Source organism: Patagioenas fasciata, chromosome 1 (assembly GCF_037038585.1).
Source record: "Patagioenas fasciata isolate bPatFas1 chromosome 1, bPatFas1.hap1, whole genome shotgun sequence".
NCBI classification, from domain to species: domain Eukaryota; kingdom Metazoa; phylum Chordata; class Aves; order Columbiformes; family Columbidae; genus Patagioenas; species Patagioenas fasciata.
The window spans coordinates 120,282,528-120,307,953 of record NC_092520.1 but is presented as its reverse complement, the minus strand read 5'-3'; the positions used below and the strand labels follow the sequence as shown (position 1 = coordinate 120,307,953).

Here is a 25,426-nt window from a genome sequence, read left to right as displayed (position 1 = left end):
TCAGAGCTCATTTATTACCTTGCTATGCAGTACAAAGCATCAGCTACACTGAAGCTCAGAAGAACTAGCTAATTGTGTGCCAGAAATTAGCAAGCTACATTTGTATTTAGCTTAATTCAGCAGTGTTTTCAGGGAGAGGGAGGGATCTGGTTTTCTCACAATAGATTTTTATTTTTTTTTGGTAGACTGCACACTTTAGGAAAAGGACTAGAAAAATAACATTCAGAAAATGCAGCCTCCTGCTTCAGAGCACACTAGATGTGGATAATCAAGAGTCAAGATGGAAGAGAAAGTAAAATTGCTAAGGATTTATACAGGAGTCTCATGAGATTTGGCCACCCTCTTCGGCTATTAAAAAAAAATCATTCAGGGACTTTTAGAGAAAAGAATTAACAAATGACTATGGTTTCTCTCTTAAAGACAGCTGTTCAGTGAGCACCAGCAGTCAAATTTAAAAGTATACTTATCTGAGTGGAATAATTTTTTTCCGGTTAAATCATTTTGCACATATAGAAGCCTTCATGCCAGCAGGCTACTAAATATCATTACACACGTGTCTCTGTGGGTAAATTAGAGGAATATAAGGCAAGATTATAAATGAGATCCTTTTAGAGGTGACTAGTGAAGGAAAGGGATAACATCATGAGTGTTAAAGCTAGATTATTTCTTGTAGAAGGCTAAGCGAAAGGGATCTTCTTCAGATGTTAAATTGGTTTTGTTTTTAATGTAAAGATAAATAAATACTTCACTAATGGATAACAAGATCACTTCATGCAAACTCCTGGCTTCCTTTTCCAAATCACAGCATCAGCATCCAATTCAAAAGGCACCTCACACCACTTAAATGGGTATGCCGGGAAAGATGTACAGTATCAACCTTGATGCAGTACTTTACAATCAGGTTAATAATACATGAGCATATGACTAAAGTGGGTCTACTGGAAAGGTAAGCTGATCAACTATCCTAAATGCATTTTCTAATTCACTGCCCATTTTTTCCTTCCTCCTTTTTTTTTCTCCCTGTCCATTTTTCCTGTCCATTTAAGGGGGCCGGTTTATAAAAAGAATTGTAGGCAGATAACCAACATTTTAAAAATAGCATATCTATTCCAAAGCTAGCTCAACCATTTTTTCTGGAAAAATAAATGGAAGAAATGCCAAAGGAGACACCATTTTTTGATTAAAAGGACACAAAATATTTCCTCCTTAAACCTGATTTCTCCTAAACACCTCTCGTTCATCACACAAACACACAGGTACTGCTAACTATAATACTTCTCTTCACATTCCATAATCCCTTACTGCATTCTCTGTCACACGAGGTAAAGGTGAAGCCCAGTCCATTTCATCTAGGCAATTAACTTCTACCTATATTCTAGGTGCCTAATGAAGGCTGCATAGGGGACTCTGTTACTTTCTTTAGTTTGTTGTCATGGAGAAATGTAAGTACTATGGAAATCCTCCACAGAAAGACCATTATCTACCTAAACTGAGGTGAACAACATCTCCATCTGGATTTAAATCCATGTTAACTGCCCGATGTAGCTGACTTGGATGCCACCTCAAGCTCTTTCTTCTCTTAATCGGTAGCTGGCAGTCATCTACCAGAGCTTTTTGCTCTATGATGCAGCCCAATATGCACCTTTTGAACTGTGTGGAAGTCACTGTCAAGGGGTATGAAAACAAGCAAGACCAAGAGAAACAAATTTGTGACAGCAGTTTTTCCATGTGCAGAGAATATTTGTCCACCAGTTTTCCCTAGAAAACACATCCTTAATGAGAAACAAAGAGCTCTGACAGCAGGGCAAAGCCAAGAGGACGTGGAGGTGTCATCCACTTCACCTACATCCAGAATCGTGACAGACGGGCATTTGGTCCAAGTCATGCTCCCTGTGCAGAGAATGGAAAGAAACAAGCTCTCTACAGTGAGTTATCTTCTAATACATGTACTGCCAGGCAGAGAGGATGTATCACCTTGTGGAGAGTCACAGCCCTTCCACTAGAAAGGCTGACTCCATAACTTGACATAGATGCAACAAATTGTGCTTTTTGGATATATCTAGCCCAGAAAATAAAGTGAGCTGAGGAATTTTCTGCTCCAAAGGACAATGGTGTGGCACGGCACAGCATGTTTCTATCTAGACTAATTTATTTCACAGCACAAGTAGTTGTATTCAAGCTGCCTACTGGGAATGGACCTGGCATGTGCTAGCCCGCTAGAGAGCACCCAAGCATCACTTGGGAAAATACTGGCCAAATCCATGCCAATGATTAACATATGATGGGTGCACACCTGAGCTCAGGCACCATGCCCAAGCACAGAAATCTTGACATTCTACAGATGATCAGGAGTGTCACAAATCCTAAATCCAGGAGATCCATACCCCCTTGGATCCTTTTGGAAACAAAATGAAGAGTCATATCTATTCTGCAACTCCTGCAAACATTTTCCTATGCAAAGTTCCAGTTGGTTTGGGAGACATTTTTCTCATCAAAATAGAAAGCCTATTTTACATGATTGGAAAATGCTTAAAAAGGCCAAATGTTGTTATCTGAATAGTCTAGGAAGTCAGAAGCTAAAGCAGATCACCGCAGGTACACACAAGTACAGACATGTCATTGTGCTACCTTACAAAAAAAAGGCCTAAGCTCATCTTCTACATCTTTAATGAGTAACAAGACTTACTGCATTGCTCAGTACTCCCACCTTGAGTTGGTGTGTTTTAAAATTCAGAATTTAAATGCATTTTTGTATTGCTTTTTATTTTCAACTTTAAAATTTCAGTGCTTTTTAAAAGGCACAGTAGCATCAGAAACCACCATGAAAAATAGCTAAAAAAGCTATCTGTTTACAAAATAACATTATTAAGTAGAAAAATGGTTTCCACTGGTTTACATTTTAGCATTCTCAGTCTGGCAGATTCAATTTCTTCCTCTTCCAGACTGATTTCCCAACTGAAAAACATGAGAGGGGCTCAGCTTCCCCTGCAGAGCCAAGCTGAGCTCCTGCAAGGGGAAGCCCTCAGCTCTTTGATTCTGCACCAGCCCAGTTGCAGAGTGGAAGGTCCTGCCCAACCAAGCTCATGTGGCATGTGAATGGGATTATACCTCACCATTTGAGTAATGAGCTCATGCTAAGCCTATGATGAATAAGCAACCAGCTGAATGGGAGGTGTTAAAATACCCCTTCTGTGATCAGGAAATAGGCCTGTGGGACACAAGGGAATGAAGCTCTTCCTTTCAAGTAACTTTAGGGTTAACAGACCAGCAGATTATGATAGTGGGGCTATCTTACATCTCAGTTAAAAGAGCAAGGGATGAGCTATTTTTAATCATATGGATTTGAGCTTGGTTTTAAAGGTTATATTCTCTGTCCTACATGTATTTTGATTCAAGACTCACACAAAGTCTACCTGAAAAATCTTCCATAGTTTAAACTGTATACAGAATTTTATATGCATTAACCTGCTAGGCAATATTACTTACTGCTGCTAAATATCAACTGTGTACAAGTTCAGCAGTCTTCTACTTACCTTTGAAAATGTATGTTAAGGAGGAATAACAGGCAGAATTCATTCCAACACTAACTAAAAATTGAGCATCTATCCTAGGACAGTCAACTCCTCTCATTGTCTCCTCCGCCCCATTACCCTGTTTGCACTTCTAGACAGGCACTTCTGAAGGGCCAGTCACCCTTACTCTCTTGAAAAACAGTCTTGGAACATAAAAATATCATCTTATGGAAGCACTTTTCTCTGCTAAATGGAGCTCTGATGCTTGGCTCTGGCTGGATGCTAGTTATATGCTGGATAACCTATTTAAAGCTCGTGGAACAAGTCACGTTCAAGCATCTAACTGCCACTGATACAACCACCCTGTACTGAGCTCTGTGTTGACATAACTTCACAGCTTCCAGAAAAGGCACCAGCTGCACCAGAGGTACCTCTGACATCTCTGCAGAGTGCTGTATTGTGCCACAGAGACATACCCAAGAACTAATGAAAATTTGACATTCATATTAGTATAAAGAAAAAAGTCATTAACTGCTATTGAACTGCCAATTATCCAGTGTAACTGCAGACCTCCCAGCACAGCTGTTTTACCTTCCCTCTCTGCTGTATGCAATATTACACTCATATTGCAGGTTACATTATCACAGCAACATGTAACTGGCTCCTAACTGCTGAGAGAACAAATTATTTTGCCAAAATTATTGGTTCAAATCCATAATTGTGAAAAATGAATTAGACATGCCTAGACTTGGGGATTTTTTCCTCGCAAGCTCTGTAGTTATAAGGAACTGTGAAATTCAATTAAAAATATTAAATGAACTCTCCTTTTGAAATTATTCTTCTTCCAGCTATTTTTTTTGCTCTGTGTCACAGGGGAGAAAAAATAAATTTTGTCCTGGATAAGCTAAAATCCCTAATGGTAACAAAATATTACTCAACTTTTTCCATTGAAAGCTTTTATTATCCTTCAGTATTGATGGATTGCACTTGATACTACCCAAGTTTACATTATTTATATAATCAAATCTTTATTAAAATGAAAATTGTGGGGAGAAGTGTATCGTTACTAAATTACCCTAATGCTCCAGTGACACTTGAATGAAAAGTACTCTTAGAGTCTTGAGACCGAGGAAGCCTCAAGTTACAAATCATGGGAGGTTGCAGAAGTACACCACAGAAGTACTAACATGTGTTTGTTTTATTTTTCCCTAAATGTTCACCACCAGCCAGTACCAGAGTCAGGACACTTGGCTGGTTGGACCTTTAGTCACATATGTCATGGATGTTCCTGTGTTTATGTGTTGACTTCTGCCAAGCATGAGACTGTCTGCCATGCCTTTAATAAATCGTTACGCTTTCTGTATGACTACAGACATTGAATTATCTGAATAAGCACTCAGTGCGTGAATAAAAATAGTCCTATAAAAAACATTTTTTCCTTTCTCTCTTTTGTCTTCAAAGGAATGGAAAAAATTACTAGGCATAGAGTAGACATAAATCCACAAAGTTTCTGTGAATTTTCTACTTGTGTATAGCTTACACGAGTGTACTTCTTCATTACCTGGGTATGATGAAAGGCTGTCGACACAAGTAAAAATTTACCCATGGTTACACACACTGAAGTCCTGACCTTGTACTTCACAACTCATTTTTTTATGACCAGTATATTTGAAAGGGCATGCATGTGACTCTTGTTGCAGTCCATGCAAAGATACCAAGAACACAATGGAGATACATACACAGCATTGGTAACTAATAACATCTCAGATGGGATGGCATATCCTTATGATGCTGGCATATATTACAAACAGCCTATGGGAGACTCCTGACCTTCTGCAGCATCAGCACGAGACCAGCAGGAGCATCTGAAACCACACCATGACACGCTTGCGTGTACAATTCATGGGAGCACTGACGGAAACACTAATTAAAACATGGCACAGATTCACAGAAAAACAGTGCTGGAAAAGATCTCAAAGCATCGGCTAGCCCAGCCTCTCCAGAGGCAAGAACAACACCACCAAGAGTCTCTTCTTGAAAACCTGCAACAAAGGAGATGCTACAACAAATGTAGTTAGCTGAAAACTAATCTGAAATCAATTAATTAATTTCTTCAGGTCTTACTTCAAGTGGTTCTAAAGAGCAGCTCATCATTCTTCTCTCATCACCAGTTACCTATGTATCGGGAAATTCATGTCCTCTCTCAATACTATTTTTCAGTGCTAAACAAACCGATTTACTTCAACACAGCCACATATACCCTGTTTTCTAATTGTTTTAATTAGAAACATTTGTTTCCCTGCCTTACACCTCCTGTTCGATTCCATCTCCCCGCAAACCAGTGCAAAAAACACTGGACACAGCATTCTTGCTCAGGCTTTGCTAACGGTGGCCAGAGAAAACCCTGCGTTTCATAAATGACACTTGTATTCATGCACCCAAGAGTAAGGTGCGTCTTTTTTCAATCGTACTGCACTTGTGACTTTAATTAACTTTTTTACTTGCTTTAGCCTCTGGTCCAATAAAACCTCCACGTCCTTTTTTCCTGCACTGCTGCTTAGCCAATTCTTTCTGAGTACTGGATTCTTCCTTCTCACAAAATGTAGCACTTTGTGCTTGCCTCTTCTTTATTTATGGCCATTCTTCTAATTTGTAAACATCATTTCAAATTCCCCTTTTCTCCCCCGAAATACTTGCAATTATTCCAGATTGATGTCATCACAGATTGTATCTATTTCATCATCCAAGTCAGGATGATTCAACATTGGCAGCTGGATTTGGGTTTTTAAAATCTTATTGCCACCTCCCAGGAACATCAACAACCTCATTGCGTCTGCATAAGCAGGTGCTTCTTCCCCTTCACAACAGCCACGTTCCTGCGCAGATAAACAGAATTCTGTCGTGAGTTGCCTTAGCCAAACAAGAGTCATTCTCCTGTCACACCATCTGCCACAAGCACTTCTCTCTCTGTCGACAGGAGCTATGAAACATGTCAGGAGTGGAGAGACAGAGTGAGGCAGGCTGTGGGAGTTCACAGGTGCTGTCCTGAGGAAGAAAATTGGATGGTGCCAAGACCTTGAATCCTGTGTTCAGTTGTGGGCCCCTCACTACAAGAAAGACATTGAGGTGCTGGAGAGAGTGCAGAGAAGGGTAATGAAGCAGGTGAGGGGTCTGGAGCACAAGTCTGATGAGGAGCAGCAGAGGGAACTGGGGCTGTTCAGCCTGGAGAAAAGGAGGCTGAAGGGAGACCTTATCACTCTCTGCAACTACCTGAAAGGAGGTTGTAGCATGAAGGGGGTTGTTCTCTTCTCCCAAGTAACAAGTGATAGGACAAGAGGAAATGGCCTCAAGTTGCACCAGGGGAGGTTTAGATTGGATATTAGGAAAAATTTCTTCACAGAATGGGTTGTCAGGCATTGGAACAGGCTGCCCAGGGAAGTGGTGGAGTCACCATCCCTAGAGGTGTTTAGAGGATCCATAGATGAGGTTCTTAGAGGCATGGTTTAGTGCCAATATTGGACTCGATGATCTTGAGGGTCTTTTCCAACCAAAGTGATTCTATAATATGATTCTAAGACAGAAGACTCAAAGGATGCATGCTCTTCTTTCCAGTTGGCAGCTGGAGGGCAAATAACCTGCCAAGACAGTCCTCCAGGAGCAGTACGTGTAGCTGCCATCTCCTGGTGGATGGCTTCTGACTCATCACCAGCACAGAGATATCATTCTTTGCGGGCCATGCTGGCCTCAGGAGATGCCTCCCTGCTTGGGCAGTATTTCTCTCTTCTTCCTTTTTTTTCTCTATATTATCTATCAAACACATACGTATACATATAAAAGTTATTTATATGGTCTATCTGACATATCTATTTAGTATGATGCACTAGTCTCCCTAGGTACATTAAATTGTATAAAAGCAAAAATCACTATATAAAGTTATATATTCTATTTTATACTCTCACAATTTGTGTTCAAGTTATAAGCACTGCATACATGAATCTTCTTCTATCTAGAAAACTTGTGTTTGCAATCAGAATGATTATGTAATCAATTCTATTAGTACAACTCATTCAAATTCTCCATCTGAATCTTCAAAGCAAAATATGTCACAACTCAGTTACAATTTCCTGCATGAGGTAACTTCGAGATTCTGTTTGAAAAGTATTTAGAAAATGGCTGTTTATGGCAAGAAATATAAAATTTATTTGTGATAAGAAACATAGGCCACATTTCACCATGCCTAGCTGCAGCCACCCAAAGACCTACCAGGTTGCTGGGGCTCTCTTCATAGACACTCAGGAAAAATGGACACTACCCAGAAAGATGACTCTTTCCACCTTAAAAAAAACCTCACACAGATGTCTAAGATACCTGTTACAAATCAGTGCCTCCTCCTGATTCCAGAGTGAACATGGAAGATGAGCTTTGGCTGGACCCATAGGGAACAACTCTCCTAAACAAGGGTGTCTGGTGCTATTTTGGATGCCCTGGATTATGTAGGACACCTGCATAGGGCTGGCAGGTACAGCACATGATCTGTCAGAGTCCCCTACCTTTCTGCAGGACATCCCAAGTCCAAATGGCATATCTTGAGGCACATAAAATATCAAAGAAGCATTACCCCCTAAGCAGCAACATTCTGTTCAAGAGCCCCATTAACTATGATCATAATTTAGCAACCCAGCATACATTTAGACATCTAACTGCATACATCTCAATTTACATGAACTGAATCCCAACTAATTTTTTGACATTTAAAGTAAGACATGACAAATTCCATCAAGAGAAGTACGAAGGTTCTGCAACTTCAGTACTTCAGGTGAAGTATGAATTAATTCACCTAAAAATAATTATTTATGCATCCCTATGAAAGCGGACAATATTTTCCTTCAGTGAGTAAGAACTTCAGTTGACCTTAAAGCAGAAACTAACACAGTTTCTCAGAAAGATATGGAAATTGCTTTGAAAATCAGCAAGCACCCAATGAAGCCCATATGCGTACTTGCAGTGTTATAGTGGAACATATGTAAAAATAAGAAATTACAGTGTTAGCATAGAACAGATTACATCTTTTTCAGAAACAACAACTCAAAAGATTTATGGTCTGACTTTATATCAAACTAATTTTCTGAGTACAGTATTCCCAAACCAGCAGGATGACTATTTAGCCAGTGATTCCTCCTGGGTTTTGCTGGTTTAATTTAATTGAAATTAGAGCCTTTGAAAAACCCAGGATGAACAGCCCTGAAGTCCCCTCTATACACAAAAAGAATGCAGACAGCACTTTAACGAGCAGTAGTGCAAGTTTCCTTTCTTACAGGAGATCATACTATTCTCTGCAAAACATTCTAAGGAGAAAGGTTCATTTTTGCACTTATCCCCTTGTTTTCTCTATCCACTTTATAGTTTTACCTCCCATAAACTATAAAACACATCCTAAAATGATGGTAAAATGAAAACACAGCACTTCAGTCTTACAGCTAAAATGATGAGTTTAAATAGGGAGGTATTTGGAGACTTAGTGTACTGTTTATTTAACTTTCTAAGGATAAAAAAGCTACAGGAGTAATTGGGTGCTTGAAAATTACATGCTCGAAACTAACCCATTTGATTCATAGACCAAATGTTGAACAAGAATCAGACTATAAAAATACACTGGATACTGTCTGACTGGAACTAAGTTGGCAGACTAACAAAAAGCACAAGAACTATTTCTTTTTCTATTCACATCATTTAAGCAAAACATACCTCTAAATCACAGAAAGTACAGAATACAATCAACCCAAATAATGCAAAATGAAAAATTATAAAGCTAAATTATTAGAATCTGACAAAAGTAATATTCCATACTCTTTATTTGTAAAATGACTTACAGGACTTTCTGAGTATTTTGTCTGTTATTATTGATCAGCATTTTGTTTGGAGACGTACATTACTGCACATTTTACAATCATTTACAGCAGTCTTAAATGCAATTATTGGAGGTATGCACAAAAATAGGTAGGTGGTTAAGTACCCAGTTACAGGTATAATTCATGAAAAAGGCAAATAATAATGGGAAAGCATGCACAGGTAAAGCAAGGAAATAAAGCGCATATGGAGATATACATACATATGCATATATATATATATATATATATAAGCACAGGTCATCAATAGACCGCAGCCCTTCCTTGAACAAGGAACTTTTTACATTCAACTTCATTAGTTCATTCTACTACCATATATAGGACTCCAAGTATAAATATCAAGGCATATTATTTTTACTTTGTAAATGTTTAGTATTTTCGTATAATGTAAATAGTATTGCAGAGTAATAATTTCAATAATGCTATTCAATATTTTCAAGATGTTATGAAATCAAACAGAAACTGTTCATTTAAAACTTCTCAGTAAAACAATTTGATGCTGCGCAGTCCTGATACTTGCATCAGTCCTCCTGATCCAGCTTAGCATTTCAGTATTAAAAGTAAAGAAAAATGTTAACTGTTCCATGTAATCTGAGGAAGATGTACATTACTATTTAATAAGTTTATTCTAAAAAATAGCTACAGGTAGCCTGGATGTATGAAGGCCAAAGGATTTTTAATAATGTTCAACAGAAAGAACAAAAATGCACAAATAAATTGTTTAAATGTTGGAAAGCCAAACGAATAACTAGTAACTGAAGACTCATAAAGGAATATATTATATATAAGCCTACAGTTTGATTAAGAATACAAAAGAGTATGATACAAACTGTAATTCTTGTTACAAAAAATTGTCATCATATCACTGAAAACTACATTACAGGCTGCCTAGAAGGCAGTATAATAAAACTTGCTGTAATAACTTTTTATTTATATTCATAAAATTGAAGAATGTTAATTCTCTGGTTATTTTATTTTTAATATAGAGATGAATTTTAACAAGCTAATTTATAAAAGGTTACACCAATGTCTAGTTTTAAATTGAAGGAATTAATGTCCATACTACCACAGTTCATAGAAAGAAATTCTTGTAAGACATTTCAATAGCTGATGAGGCTAAAGGTCAATGCTCACAATATCTGCTTGGAATTGAATGAAATAATATGTCAAAGATTAAAAGCGTAGCTGGTAACCACTCTGAAGTCTTCAAACTAACTGTGACTTTTTTTCCCCTCCAAATTGCTATCTTACAATGTATACTTCAGTAATCTTGAAAAGCTCTTTCTGTTCATCCTTATTCATTGCTTCTTGATATTTGCTCAATAATCTTTGCAGATCAGTATGAAGTTACCTAAAATAAGTGGAAGTAATCAGCTCAGGCAGTACTTGAATATAGCTGTGTTTGGTCAAAGAAGACGTCTTTTAAAGGGAGAAGAGACAAGCTCAGCTGAAAGTCCAGTTGCAGTAAGGTGTTTACCAACCAGAAGTCCATTTTTTCCTGAAGTAAATTAATCCAGTTTTTGTAACAACAGTACTTTAGCAACTCCCTTCAGAAACACGTGTTTGTTTCTGTTCTAAGATCTGTATTGATATTTTTCAGGCTTTGCATTGCCCCGTGGGAGGGCATAGAAAAAACCTCTTCACTTCTTTAGAGCTCTGGCAACTAATGGGAAACAGTGGGCACTGACTTGTGGGGCAGCTAGAAACTAAAGTAATTGTCATGCTGGCCCACTGTTTGCAAGAAATGGAGGGCACCCATCTTCTTGAGGAGCTCCTGTCTTACTCAAGATCTAATTACCCAGTCTAGAAGCACAACAAGCAGAGTAATTACTTACTTTTCCCTATATCCCTGCTACAGTGGGTTAGACAAGCTGTTATTTAAATCTAACAGGCTTTCCTGCAGCTTGGAAAAAGGAAGAAACACAAAAAGGCCACAAAAAGCACCATCTATCCTCTCATTTTCTTTCCAGTCTCCACCTGCCTTTCTCCGATATTTATTGCCTATGTGACACTTCACATACACCAAATGTTATGTATTAATTTAATGCATAATGTAGTGCTTCCCTAAGTCTGGAGCACAGCCAAAGAGTGTGGAAGGTGGCAATGGGGATAGTGAAGTCAGACTTTTCAATTACTCTTCAAAGACTCAGCTTCCATTTATTTGAGAAGCAATCCGACAGGTACAGAAAAGCCTGTGGAATATATGAGGTGTCTCTGCAGTTGCCTGAATTTGCAGAAAGCCTAAAATAAATTCTTGTAAGTAGGAATTATCTTATTTGTTCTTCCTGAATGGTTAGAAAGGCAGATGTTAGTGGTACTTCTAACTGCAAACAGGTAACTGTATCTCTGTTAAAACTATTTTTTAAAAGATCAGAAGCAGAGCAAAAAGTTTCTATCTCAGTATTTTGGGTAGACCAGGAGAAAGAAGGAAGGGGCAGGATTAATGACAGTGCACAGATCATGTATAAAACAAAGCTATGTTAGCTTGTAACACTGCAACAGTACATCAAAGCGGGGATAGCACTGGTGTTAGTGTCATATTTACTGAACGAGAGCACAGCTTCCAAACATGCAGATTACTATGTTTAATGCCATAAAAGTAACAACAGCATTGCAGAGTAGGCTGGTATTTTAACCTCAGGTTTGCAAAAAGAAAAATCTGAGAGACAGCAGGAACAAGTAATTTGCTCAGCAACATGAAAAATCCACCTCAGATTTAGGATGAGAAACAGCAATTCTACCTTCCAACCCTGAACTACCAAACTGCACAGAGCCGGGGGACGAACCGCAGAAACACACTGAACACCTGTCTTTTCCTCAGCGAAAACTGACAGCCCCCGAACAGCATCGCTTCGCGAAGCAAAACGACAATTCCTCCAAAGCCCATACGCAATCGCGCCTGCTCTGGTTGCTCAACAATAATTGACACACTCGCACATGTCTGAGTTTATCCACCGTCAAGCTGGGTTGTTTTTTCTTTCCCCCTGAACCACGCAAGTAGAGGGGAGATGCCGGCAGCCGCGGCCCTCCGCCACCGGTCCGGGAACCCCCTCGACCACCGCTGCCAGCCCGCTCCGTTCCGCTCCGCATCCCGCCGGCTGCGAGGCCGCGGCAGGTGCCAGTGGCCCGGCGGAGCCCCAGCGAGCTCCGGCCGGGTGGGGGGACATGGAAAAGGAGGGGGTGGGCAGGCGAGCAGGTAGCTTCGGGCTCGGCCGGGCCACTCACACCCGCGGAGGCGGCCGCCGGCAGCGAGAGGAGAGAGGAGGGAAGGGGGAAAGCGCGTCTCCAGGGAAATAAAGTTTTCGGGCGGAGAGATCAGCGCTCGCCGCCCCGCTCAGATCGGCCGCCGCCCGCCCGAGCAGCAGCGACTTCGTGCGAAGGGGAGGAACGGGGAACGGGCGGCCGTGACCCGCCGGGTGACAGCTCGCCCCTCGCTACTCACCATGTTGACTTCGGAAACCATGTCGATGCTGGCTATGTCGATGTTCATCCCCACGCAGACGGGCGGACCTGCGGGCAGAGGACACCGTTACCCGCCGCCGCTCCACGACCTGGCGGCGAGAGGGGCCGCGGCAGCGGGGTCGTGGGAGCCGGCTCCGCCGTGCGGGAGCGGCGGCAGCCCCGGGAGAGCGGGGCGGTGGGGGGGCTCCAGGCGGCGAGCCCGGCCAGGGCGACTCACCTCCGAAATCCGGCCGTAGGCGGATGTCGTAGCCTTTCAACAATTTATCCACAGTTTCTTTCACGAAGGACATGTTGCCGGGGTCGTTCACACTGTGGGGGCGAGAAAGATGGGGGAGAGGGTGTCGGGCGGGGGAGGCAGAGGATGGAGTGCGGGGGACCAGGGGCGACAGCGGGAGCGGGAAGAGAAGGTGGGGAAGCGCATCAGCTTGTTCTCCTGGAGAAACGCACCCCGTGCCGCCCCGCCGCTGCCGGGGCACGCTGGCTCCTACCTCTGGGCGCAGCAGACCACGGCCACCAGGACGGGAGCAGAGAAGATCCCGAAGATCCTACCTCCCCCAAAGCCCCACATCCCTCCGCTGCGCGCTCCCCCCGCGCAGTAGCAGCAGCAGCAGCAGCCGCCGCTGCCGCGATCCGGCTGCCCCGGCTACAGCTGAGGAAGAGGCGGAGGCGACAGTCCCCGTTCTCTCTCCCCCGCCCTCCCCCTGTAAAAAAAAAATAAAATCCCCCAACACCACTGCCCGGCCCGCGGGAGTCGCCCGCGCACTCGGTTGCGCCCACCCCGCGGCCGGACGCCGCCGAGCCCCGGAGGAAGCCGCCCTCCGCCGGAGCTCGGCCGCCTGCCTCCCCTCGGCCCGCCGTCCTCACACGCCGCCTCCCGCCCCTCCGCCTTCCCGCCACCCGGCAGGGGAGGGAGGGAGGGGGAAAGGAGGGCGCCGCCGTCCCTCCCGGCGGAGAGCCCGACGAGCGGCGCCGCGGGAGCGGGGCCCGCCGGGGCCGGCAGCAGGGGGCGGTGGCACCGCCGCCGCCTCCTCGGGGCACGCCCGCCCCGCCGGCCGCGGCACCGGCCCCACGGTAGCCGCCCTGAGGCGGGGATTCCCTCTCGCAGCCGGCTCCTGCTTTTCGGGAGGGCGAGAGGATCCCCGGGGTGCGAGTGGGGCCACGGACCTGCTGGAGCCGGGTGACAGCGGGCTGCCGGACGCCGGGCCGGGCTGAGCCCTGGGGCACGCCGCCCTCTCCTACCCCGAGAGGGATGGCTTCATCCACCTGCCCCTTCGTGTATCCTGGGAGCGATTACAGGGAGGAGGCGGCTGGGGCAGGAGAGGGAGCTAGCTGGGTGCCCTGCCCTGACCCACACCGGGCCGGAGAGGGGTCCCTGCCACGGCCTGGCGTGCAGTGTGTGTGTGTGCAGAGGTCCTGGGTCTGAGGCTCCCTTCAGCCATCCCTGTGAGGGTGTCACTAGCACAGACCTCCATCATCATGTTTTGCCAGGCAAAACCTCTACTGGCTTTAAAGCATATCTAGCTGGGCTTGTTGTGCGGGATGGTAATGAAGAGAAACTGCACCGGTGCTGAAGAGACATGCAGTGAGAGTTGTTGGCTCTCATGTTGCCTGTGAGCTTTCTGGATGCTCTAACTTTGTATAAAACATTGTTTGGGGTGGAGACAGCACAGTAGTTATTATTGGAAACCTTCTGCCAGGTTAATTAGTCTTTTCAGCAGGACTAATTGGCATGGAAACAGAAGCATGCTGACTTGGCTGTATTGCCTTTGGTTCCAGAGCCAGCTCCTTCTCAATAGCAGACCTCTTCAGCGTGCTTTACCAATGGTGTAAAAGTGACCTTAGCCAGCTCCTGATTCTGGTTACATTGTAGTCAGTAGCTGCTGGTCCATGACAGAGTACAACATGTCACTAGTCAAGGGAGAAAAGCAATGACTTTTTTTGAACTTTTACTGCCTGGTTTTCTTTCTATATATCCTCTTCCCTTACAGAAACTGCTAGGAGAAGGATGTACACTTGAGGAATGCTGTGGTGTTGTGCAGAGGTGAGAAAGAACGGATGGCTTTTTGTCCCTCCTCAACAAATTCTTGAAAACAAAGACAAGTGCAAGCCATGGTGTACATACTGACCTTGTTGCTGTTGCATTTAAAAATAAAGCTCTAATAAAAGGAGCAGGCTCAGTTTTAAAAACAATATAAAACCCTATAGGCAATGAGAAAAAAATATAAGAGAAACCGAGTGTTGCCAAATCTTGTGATTTAAGTCTTGCAATATTTGGATTTTTTTTAATAGTACTATAATTACTATAAATATAAAGTAAGTGAAAATCTTAGCTTTCATTTAAAAACTAATAAGGCTTATGATGAAAGCTTGAGAATTGTGACACAAAGCATACATGACCCAAGGGCTCAAAAATGAAATGAGAAGTCAAATAATTTTAATATATATAAGTGATTTGAAGGCACTGGATCCTGTTGAGTTTTGTGGTTGTTGTTGTGTTTTGGTTTTGTTGATTGTTGTGGTGTGTTGTTTTTTTTTTCTTCTAATGTGATGGATGGGCAGTATTGAAGACTAGTTCTTCCAAAGACTTCAGAGAAAGTGAATTTAGAGAAGGGTATCAACTCAGTTATCTCCTCCTAATGCTGAAAGAAAGTATTAACACCAAAGAAAATATTTCTTATGGAGAATTTAATGTGGTTTAATAGTGCATTTAAGCACTAATAACTTTTCTTAAATAGATTGTCGGTTTTATAACAGAAATAAATATTTTAGAGAACACTACTTCAGATTAATGTGCTATCTTGGTACTTTGGAAACACATCTGAGATATGAATGAATCAACAGTGCTGTAGAGTCTGTCATATTTTATCACTTCATTTAAGTATTTGTCTTCTTGATCTTTCAGTGCAACCGTTTCCATTTACTTGGATGTAGCTTAGAGATAATCCATGTTGGAGCTGATGGGACAAGGAAGTAGTTAGGGGGTTATGGAACATTTGTTCCTTGGGACTTTGGGTTCATTTAGGCTTAGCAGTAACTGAAAGACAGTGAAAATTATAAATGATCAATGAATTTCATGAAAGGTAAAAATCACCTCAACTTCTCAGTGCTTTGGCATTTACAGTGAAAATGGTACTTTGGGTTTTGTCTGTAGGAAGGAGTCAGAACAAAGCCTTGCACAGTGCAGCATATTTAAAGAAATAATCAAAGTAAAGACTTTAGGGGAGCTATTTAACGTGGCCAATAGGAAAAAAATGGGCACAGAAATAGACTCGTCCTACCCAAAAATTTGCCACCCTGAATTTTCTCCTGTAATGAGACTCCTAAACATCTCCTTTCAAAAACAGGTTATTTCAAGGCACAGCAGAAGGGAATCTGGGCACTTATATACACTAAAGCAAAGCACCCATTTGGAACCTGCAGGTTCTCCATCCAAGAAAATCTCAAAGATTTATCTCCTAAGATCTGCCTAGACTACAGGACCCCAGGGTAAGGTTTTCATCTCTGTTGTTTGAAATATTCCACTTTTCAGCAAATAGTTAAGTAGGCGAGAGAGGGAAAGAGTTAACATGACTCTATGGCCTACTGTTTTGGCTCCTATCTTACGAAGTACTGTTATTTCATAAATAATCCAGTAATTCATTAATTAATTACTGGATAAAATAAATCAACATCCAGTGGCGTAAGGAACGGAACCCAATTCTCTGTTCCCCATAGATGCCTTCATCCTTGCTCATTCTCACTCTTGCTCTTTTTGCAACATACAGTCCTTCTGTCCCAGTAAAATTATCCCTGTAAAAGATGTGACTTTGAATGTTGTAGTTCAGGGACTAAAATTCATCACCATTTCTACTACTTTGGTGAATGTGCCATCCTCTGGGCCACTGGACAGTTAAGATCTATGCTCCTGATGAAATTTTGTTCCGTAAAGTAAGCACAGCAGTATTATTTTCTTCCTTAGCAATGCCAATATTGGTAAAGGCCCCTTCAAAAATGGGAAAGTCTACACTGCAAAGCCAAGCATTACATGTGAAGGAGCAATAAGGCTGTCCTTCGGTTGATGCAAATACGTGTGGAAGAATACACCTGCCAAGCCTACATGTCAAAGAAGCCCTTGGGGTAAGTGGGGTTACAATGGATTCATCGACTGTGTCTGGATTAGCAAGCACTGAGTCTGGTCTGTAGCACGAAACTGCAGTTGCTAAGGACCTGACATTTGTGTCATACACATTGTTGTTGTTTTGTTTGGGTTTGGTTTGGTTTTTGGTTTGGTTTGGTTTGGCTTTGACTTTGTTTGGGTTTTTTTGTTTTGGTTTGTTTTTTGTTTTTTTTTTTCCCTTAGGAGACATTCTAATCTGGTCCCATAGACTACATGCTCATTAGCAGTTGAACCACATTCAGTGTGCTGCTGGGGCACATTTTCCACATATGTTTAGTTAACGTATGAAAAGAATTGGGTTCATTCATGTGCTCTGAGACTGCTCTGAGATGTGAACCAAAGTGCAGTAGGTGGGAATGATCAAATGATTCACTTCACAAGCACAGTTCTGATCTGTACTAAAATGCTATGTAGATGCACCCATCATCATTTTTCAGAAGGAGCTGGAACAAAGCACACTCAGCCTTTGTTAAGGGACAGAAATTGTTGAAGGCAGTGGGAGTGGAATGAGAAACCACTCAAAATTTTTGAAGAAATTTCAGTTTTCTTCATCATTGTCAGTACTAATGAAGATACAGAAGAGGAGGCAAAGACAGGAAGGCTGGAGGAGAGATCTGCTGACAACTGATGCATTTGCAGTACTACCACTATCAGTTACCAGGCTGTAGGAGAAAGACTGGCTTGAGAATCAGGGAAGAAGCATTTGATCACACCATGCAATACATCACCGAGCTCTTGCGCTGGAAAGTGGTACTGAGGGTTTACCTGTCAAAATGAACATAACCCAACTTGCACACTGAGGTCAGAATCACTTATCAGAATGTTTTCTTTTTCATTTTCTTCTCTGACTTCTCTGTCATTTAACTGATTTTGACAAAGATCCAGTCTTATCCTGAAGCAAACTGCAATCACAGAGGGCTCAGAGATAGAGAAGAGAGGGAGACAGAAACTGAAAAAAAGTGGGAATTGCTGCTACAGCTGAAGTGATGTCTTCCAAGGAACACAGGACATTAATCTTACTAGGCTGAGACCTATGCTGCTGCTTACCTATTCTGCCTTGCAGCAATTTTAATAGCCTGCTGGTTTAACCTGCTGAGAACGTGTAATTAATAAAAGTGACTTGGACAAAATCCGCGAGGAAATTTTCAACTCCTTTTTTTTTTCCCCCAACTTCATATTTACTTTAAGAAATCAAGAGTTGAGGACTGTTTTTGCCAAAATACCTTTGAACAGAAACTTAATATTTCCTTCAGAAAGCTCCATTTTCTTACTTTCTATCCTGCAGCACTTCGGCAGCAGCGGAGTTTTAGAGGGACAGGAGAATGCTGCAGAGTAGGTATGTGGCATCAGGGCTTAAGGAATACTCTGCTCCTTGACGATTTCATACACTATGTTTTGCCTGTTCAGACAATGAGCAGTGGTTGTTGGACATACTATGTGAGGAAAACAGTATTAAATTTATCTACTATGTATATTTATCAGAAAGCATATGTAATATTTGCTGGTGTTGAGTAATACTTAACAGTTTGTGCTGAGCCTATAACTGACAATAAGTTTATGCTCATTGTCCCTATTTCTGTTAGGCAGATTGCAAACAGCATTGCATGAATCCATTTGCCTCGGTTGCATAATTTGATGGTTTTCATTTAATTATAAGGAAATATTAATGTTGATATGTCAATGGTTCTGATGTAGTGGAGATCTGAATGTTTCAGTGGGCCACATAAAGAGTAAGGTATTAATCAACATGAGTGATGGGGACACATTTGCCTTTAATAAGAGGCTTGACCCAAATTGTTCTGAATTGTTGTTTAATTTCCACATGGTTATTTTTCTTCATATTCAAGAAAATAGAACAAGAATTTGCATTATCTGAATGAATTTAAAAGAGTATTCCTGCAATATTCAATTCCTTCTGCGGCAAAACCTCTGGATTATGCACATAATGAGTCAGACACATCAAAATAAAAATCCATTGACACTTTAGCAGAGGAAGAAATAATCAAGGCTCTTTATAACTCACATTTTTTCATCATAAAGATTAATGATTATGCACTGAAATAACACAAATACATTAGAGAAGCCTGTGGTGCTTTAGAAGTACTGTTCTTTAAGTCTCTGTCCTGATAAAAACACAGTCTGTGTTTAGAAAAACAGACAAGTAACTGAGTTATGATTTATTTTTTTTTTTTACTGTAGCTGCAGTTGAGGAAGAACTATTTCACACAGGACTTCTTTGTTAAGAGCTTCTACTTGAGTCATTAGTCTAAAACCCTTTGTCAGGAGCACACTATTCTTAACAGTATGCAGCAATTACACTTTTTTCCTCAAGGTTAGATAAAAATAGAAGAATATAGCCCATTTCTTTGTGGTTTTGTATTTATCAATAAATTTATGAACCTCATTTGTAATAATTATTATTTGTGCAAATTTTTACTACAGCAGACAGAATTCCAAGTCAAGACCCAAGCCTCTTTGTGCAGGAGATTATACAGAGTAAAGAAGACAAGCGTGAGTCGTTTGAATTGCTTATATTTAGTATAATGTATATTTAAAGGAAGATCAAGTCAAGATCTTAACTGATGCGTCTGTATAAGGACTAGCTAAAACACCATGAGATGTTGGTTCCTGACATTTTCATTCAAATGTCCCTTTGTATTTTAACAGTGGAAAAGTAGAAATAACAGAATAAACACAGGGAGGGCAGTGGGGAGGGTGGGAGGGAAGAAAGCCATTTATACATGCAAACACTCCCACATAGAACAGGGTAAGTGATGAGAAGGAAGTGCAATGAAATGATTTGGCATCAATCCTGATTTGCTAAGATTAGGAAGAATTCTGGAAGCAATAATCCAGGGCAACAAAGAAAAAACTACGGGTGGAGCAAAGCGAGAGTCTGATGTGTGTCTTGCTCTTATCCTTTGAGTAGGTTTTTTTATCTACGCTAAGGAGCGCCCTTGGCATGAAACAGTCCATGAAGGATGAAGGGAAAGGAAAAGCTTCAGAGTGTGGAGGGCGTGGAGGTGTGTTTGTGCAGAGGCCATGTCCACAGCCCTGCACTGCCAAGACACGGCCCTCTGCTGGTGGAGGTGTCCCTTAGTCTTTCTAAATGCATCCTCGTTTCCCCAGGTTGTGCCAGCTCGCCTGTAGCTCTCATTCTCCAAACATCAGAAACAACCATGGTTAAGTTAATAATACACAGATCACAATTGTGGGCCATATTCCATCAGTGGAATAACTTGTAGATTAAGCTGTCTGTGTAACTACATTTTTTTGCCACATGCACTGTATACAAAGGGAAAACACTATATCCAAAGGGGAATCATTATTCAGCAGACACAGAATTTTGTACATGATCTAAAATATTTGTACTTTAATTTATAGATTACTTTGTGGCTCAGGAAAAATAATGATTTTAAATACATGATATTAATAATTTTTAAAATTTTAAAGGGTTAACATTTCATTTATAGATAATAATCACATTTTTAAAGTGCTTTTTGTTACTCACCTTGTGTCATAAATTGCATATAGTTTTTTGTTCTCTTCAACTGCATTCCTAAAAAGAAAGAAAGAGAGAATATAATTTGTATGCCCTGTGGCCAAAACAAAACATAGTTTAGGGCCTTGAAGGTTTTCAGCCCGTCATTGTAGAATCCAGGGATGGGGAAAAACGAAATCTATAAATTGACTTGTTCAACCCATGACATGACAAGATTGTAATAATCTTTTGGAAATTGTCTAGTGGGGTTTTTAATTATAGATCTATGACTCTGTTGTCAAGAAAAGAAAAATGGAAAGAGTCACGGCTTTTGTGAAAAACACAATGCAACAATATGGTTTCAATAGAGCTATGTGAATAATTTTCAGAAAGGGTTTCTAATTGATCCAGATGAACATTATCCAACTCAGTTATTTCATTATTTTTTTTATAAGCCAAACTAAAAAAAATACACTGAAGTTTAAGGCAATGTATTCAATGTAAAATGAAATAATTTAACTCTAATGCTTTGAATACTTTTATGTGTGTTTAAAATAGAGATTCATATTTAAAAAAAAAAAAAGGTATATTGAAAATTTGAGGCTTAGTTCTATATTTTTGAGCTTTTTCAATTGAAATTTCTGTGACTTTCCAGAACACATTTAGCATTTTTCAACTAGAAAAACAAGCTTATTTTCCCCCCTGAAATTTTTTATTGGACTTTTTCAGAACAGGCAGAAACCAAGGACTATTCTCAAATGGCACCACTGATTTAAGGGAGAGCAAGAGGAGATATTGTCTGAAATGTGTTGGCTTTGCTGGAATCAGCAACAAAATTTAAGTTTTAGCTAAGTAGTTTCTGAGAAGGCGTGATGAACGTAAGGGGCACTCCATAATAAATATCGATTTGTATCTTACAATCTGATTTATGTCTCTGTGCATTACTTTACCTGTGTGTTTAGGGAAGTTAAAGAGAAACAACTAAAAGCATGGGGTAAATGATCCTGAGCTTGAATGCATTAAGCTCCACTTACATGGGAAAGGTGGATCCTGTGTTTGGTCCCTGTTCCTGGAGTGGTTATGCATTTTACATTAAATATGCACTGGCTAAAGGGTGTTAACAGCTGAGTATTGTGAATGCCTGACTCACTTGTGCACTGGGTAGAGAGATGTGGGACCTCATCTCCTGGATTTCCCTGTGACAGCTGACCATCTAAAACAGAACTGGTAGGGCTCAGGGTAGGTGATGCCATTTAGTCCATTTAAGATGCCCTTGGTTACTGGAGACACTGCCTAGAGCTGTCAGCTACAACACAGGACCTATGGGAGACCCACATGCTTCTGGAGAAGTAACTGGAGTCCAAAGGGGATACCTTGGAGCATCCCAGTGGCTCAGGATGCTTGTGTATGGGAACTGGGCTCCATCTCTGAGGTCAGATTCCACCCTAGAGAAGGATGCCCAGCTTTCTATGCGTAGGTTCCATTAACTGAGGTGACTAGATCTCTGTTGACATAATGAGAGCGCCCAGTTCTCACCTACTTCTAATCTTCAGATGAGTTCTGCTCCAAACTTCACAATATCTTATGTTCTTTTGATAGTTCTAGGCATCAGAATTCACAAGCCACATTGCTCTGGATTCAAAGATCATAGTATTGCATGCCTGCAACCATGCCTGAACCTGCTATTTTGTGGTATCCTCAGGTACAGTTTTGCTTCGTTGTCTGGTCCACCATGAGTCAGTATAGGCTTGGGGTAATTTCTTGAGCTCAGCAAAGGAGATAAGCGGGAAGGAAGAGCAGAGAAGGGGCATCTGAAGCCTCCACACTGACCCAAATATATCCCCTGACTATAGTCACATGTCTCATATTGGTACAGTCACATGGTAAATATTAAGAGGAGAAGATGGCTGGGCTGTTTTCGGAAGCGCACATGGTCAATTGCTGTCAGGTATCAGAGCAAACAACCTACATTTCGAAAGGCTGATTATAGACAGTGAGGGAGCATGCACAGCCTTCATCCTTCTTTAGGACCATGCTCCCAAATGTAGCCAATTATACCTTAGAGACAGGTGCAGCTAACCCTGTAAACCATGACCATTGGCATGGGATTTATAGTGAATTAGCTATGGGTGGAAGAGGGCACCACATCTACATGAACATGTACAATATAGATAGAGTAAGTGTCTGTTTCCAGTCCCCTTACCTAAATATATCCAAACCCCTAAAAATATCCAAAAAAAGAAACTTCCATATATTAACAGTTTCTGTTAATATATTTGTTAAAATTTTCAAAAGAGTGCAAAACATCTTGTATGGCCACCTTGTGTTTATAATTTTTGACATCCATCAGCAAAAACGCCAATGGCAGGATAGAATTAACTTAGCTTATTTTTTTGGAAGAGAGATGACAACAGCAAAGGGAGATCAGGAAAGCAAATAGGCAAATGTAACAGGAAAGAATCAAATTTCATCTTTGAAATGTTGAAGTTTCACAATGGGCTTTTATTCAGACTGATAATGCACTCCATTTTATTCTTCTCTGACAAAAATGTAGACACATTTGATGCTGAAATTCTCTTATTCAGCAAACTGGTAAAACCCTTTGGTCTCCACATTGAAAAATTCCTTCTTGTGAATGACGTGTAAATGGAGTTCATCTCTTACAGAAATCTCCTGCTGCTGCTGTCTGCCTGGCACCAAGAGAAGACATTCTTCTGGAAGTATTACAAAAGTAATTCCCCCATCACAAAAGTGCCACATTAAAAGTACTTATATTAAAAGCACTTTGTTGTATATGAATATCATTATATAATTGATTATTCCCATTAAAATGCTTTGCATCCTTATCACAACTTTAATAAAAGAACAAAACTGCTTTGAATATTATACATGCACTTGCCTAGAGCCACTATTAAGCAGAGAGGCTCTGTGTGCAGCCAGGCAGTCATTGATGGTAAATCAAATGGAGGGCATATGGTTTTGGTATTGCTGCTGGTGGAGTTTTTGTTGCTAGAAAGAGCTAATGCTTTGCATTTAGGATTATTAAAGGAACAAAAATAGTAACTCATCTTCCCCCCCCCCCCCCTGTTTTTTTTTCCCCCCACCCCTCTTGAAGGCTCACTCAACGTAACACAGGAAAGCATAACATGAACAACCCATACTGGTATGTTTGGACTTTCTTGAACTGCACAATTTCTGGATGATACAACACCTCAGAATATCTCTGGTTGAGATTCCTCCTTGCTGATGTAAGCATCAGAAATTAAACAAGTAAGTCTGAGTGTGTTACTGTAGGCTACTTTAATAATCAGGGTGAGATGGGGGGAAGTCAGTCCAAAGACTGAAAGAAACTCCAAGGACTGAAAAAGGCTAAAATAGTGTAGATGAATCACTCTCCAGAGGTACCTATGAACATAGCCCAGAGCTAGCTAGACGTCTAACTTTGGGGTATGTAATATTGCATAAGATAAATGCCATCCATGGTGGTTTAATGGGAAGGAAGGCTAGATCTGTTTCAGTACATTGAGCATGCTGCCCTCCAAAAGCTCATCAGACCACAAAGTCTTACATGTCTTTAGGCTGGAGCTCCACGAAGAATATTTCTGATGATGGAAAGTGGATAGCAAAGAAACTGGAAAACTGCTAAGATAGTACTTTATTTCTGGAATTGCTAGTCTTTTAACTAAATGTAAGTTAAATATTAAACATCGATCATCACTTTGTGTCACACATTTAAATCCTACAAGATCATACAGAAGCAGAAATTAAGTTACATATCACATTCATTTGAAAATAATCTTTAGGAGAGTGAAATGTAATAGCCCTTTCTGGATGAAGGCCAGGCCACAAAGCAATGCTAGTGAATCACAGGATGCTTAACAAGTACTCTTGATGTTATGTATCTAACAAAATGATTCAGCATGAAAATATAGATACAAAGGCCAATATTTATAGCTTGAAAGATAATGCTCACAATAAGAAAGTGAGATATTTCACGTTCAGATTCTGAAAACATCTGAACATGGAATGTCACTATTGAGAAAAAATACTTGATTTTACTACTCTGGAAAGAACTTTCTACATCTCACACAAGCCATCTAGAAATAAGAAAAACAAATGTGATGCTAAACTCCTTTTCCACAGGTTTGGAGAACGCACACCTCATTATGTGTGAGCCTTTTTCATTATGAAGTGAAGAAAACACTTCTGTTGATTGACCCAGCATACACAACAGATCCCAAATTAAGCCCATACTACATGGCTTTGGTGCAATAACTGTTGGTTGTAACAGTATGTAACAGCATATCCTCAGTGTAAATATTCTTCCCTGGAACAGCTGCTTCTGGGGTTCTACCTTAAAGTTTCTCATCCCACTTGGTCAACCTTTCCTCCAGAATCTTCAGAAGCAGTGAGGCACCTGCACCGAGGAGTCAATAAAATTCACTTTCTCTTTTCCTAGGAGGCTCAACCCAGGCTAACTAGGTTAGGTATTCAGGGGCAGCATTGTCACACAGTGTGATAGGCACTAACGAATTATTTTTAGTACCTAGAAACCTATCAAGAAAAGTAAGAATGTACAGACTGAAATGCCAAATGCAAAAATGAGAAACTGTGTTTAAAACTCCCAGGATATTATAGACACAGTTATTGAATTACCATTGTAGATCTGCTGAAACCTCAGTAAGCAGCAGACGATGGAGTTTTCTGCTATAAATAGAAGATTCCAATAGCTATCTCTTATTTTTTAAAGTATAAATTAAGTGGATGTAAGCCAAGTTTTCATAAATAATGCCAAAAATGTTTATGTATGAGAAGCTTAAACTATGTGGCTCTAGCTGAAATAAATGTTTCAGTGAACATGATTTTAAACATGATTTATTCAAATGTTATGTTAAGTAAGCATTCAATA

General features: G+C 40.8%; 1 protein-coding gene and 1 long non-coding RNA gene across 4 annotated transcripts in view; one reads left to right on the top strand and one right to left on the bottom strand.

The window, feature by feature from the left end:
• The window catches only part of GABRB3 (gamma-aminobutyric acid type A receptor subunit beta3), a 196,492-nt gene that overhangs the window by 99,486 nt on the left and 71,580 nt on the right, over positions 1–25,426 (bottom strand). Inside the window, exons 2-4 of one of the 3 annotated variants that reach the window (XM_065840414.2) lie at positions 20,548–20,595; positions 13,098–13,189; positions 12,861–12,928 (exon numbers count right to left, since the gene is read on the bottom strand). In XM_065840414.2, the coding sequence (XP_065696486.2) occupies positions 12,861–12,928; positions 13,098–13,189; positions 20,548–20,595 (208 nt within the window). Of the gene's footprint in view, positions 1–12,860; positions 12,929–13,097; positions 13,190–13,327; positions 13,893–20,547; positions 20,596–25,426 lie in introns of those variants that run through there. The other 2 variants (XM_065840388.2, XM_065840397.2) reach the window with 2 other exon arrangements.
• On the top strand, positions 16,231–18,357 carry LOC136101262 (uncharacterized). Its single transcript, XR_010651323.2, has 3 exons — positions 16,231–16,366; positions 16,839–16,996; positions 18,322–18,357. It is a non-coding gene; the product is annotated as an uncharacterized lncRNA (long non-coding RNA).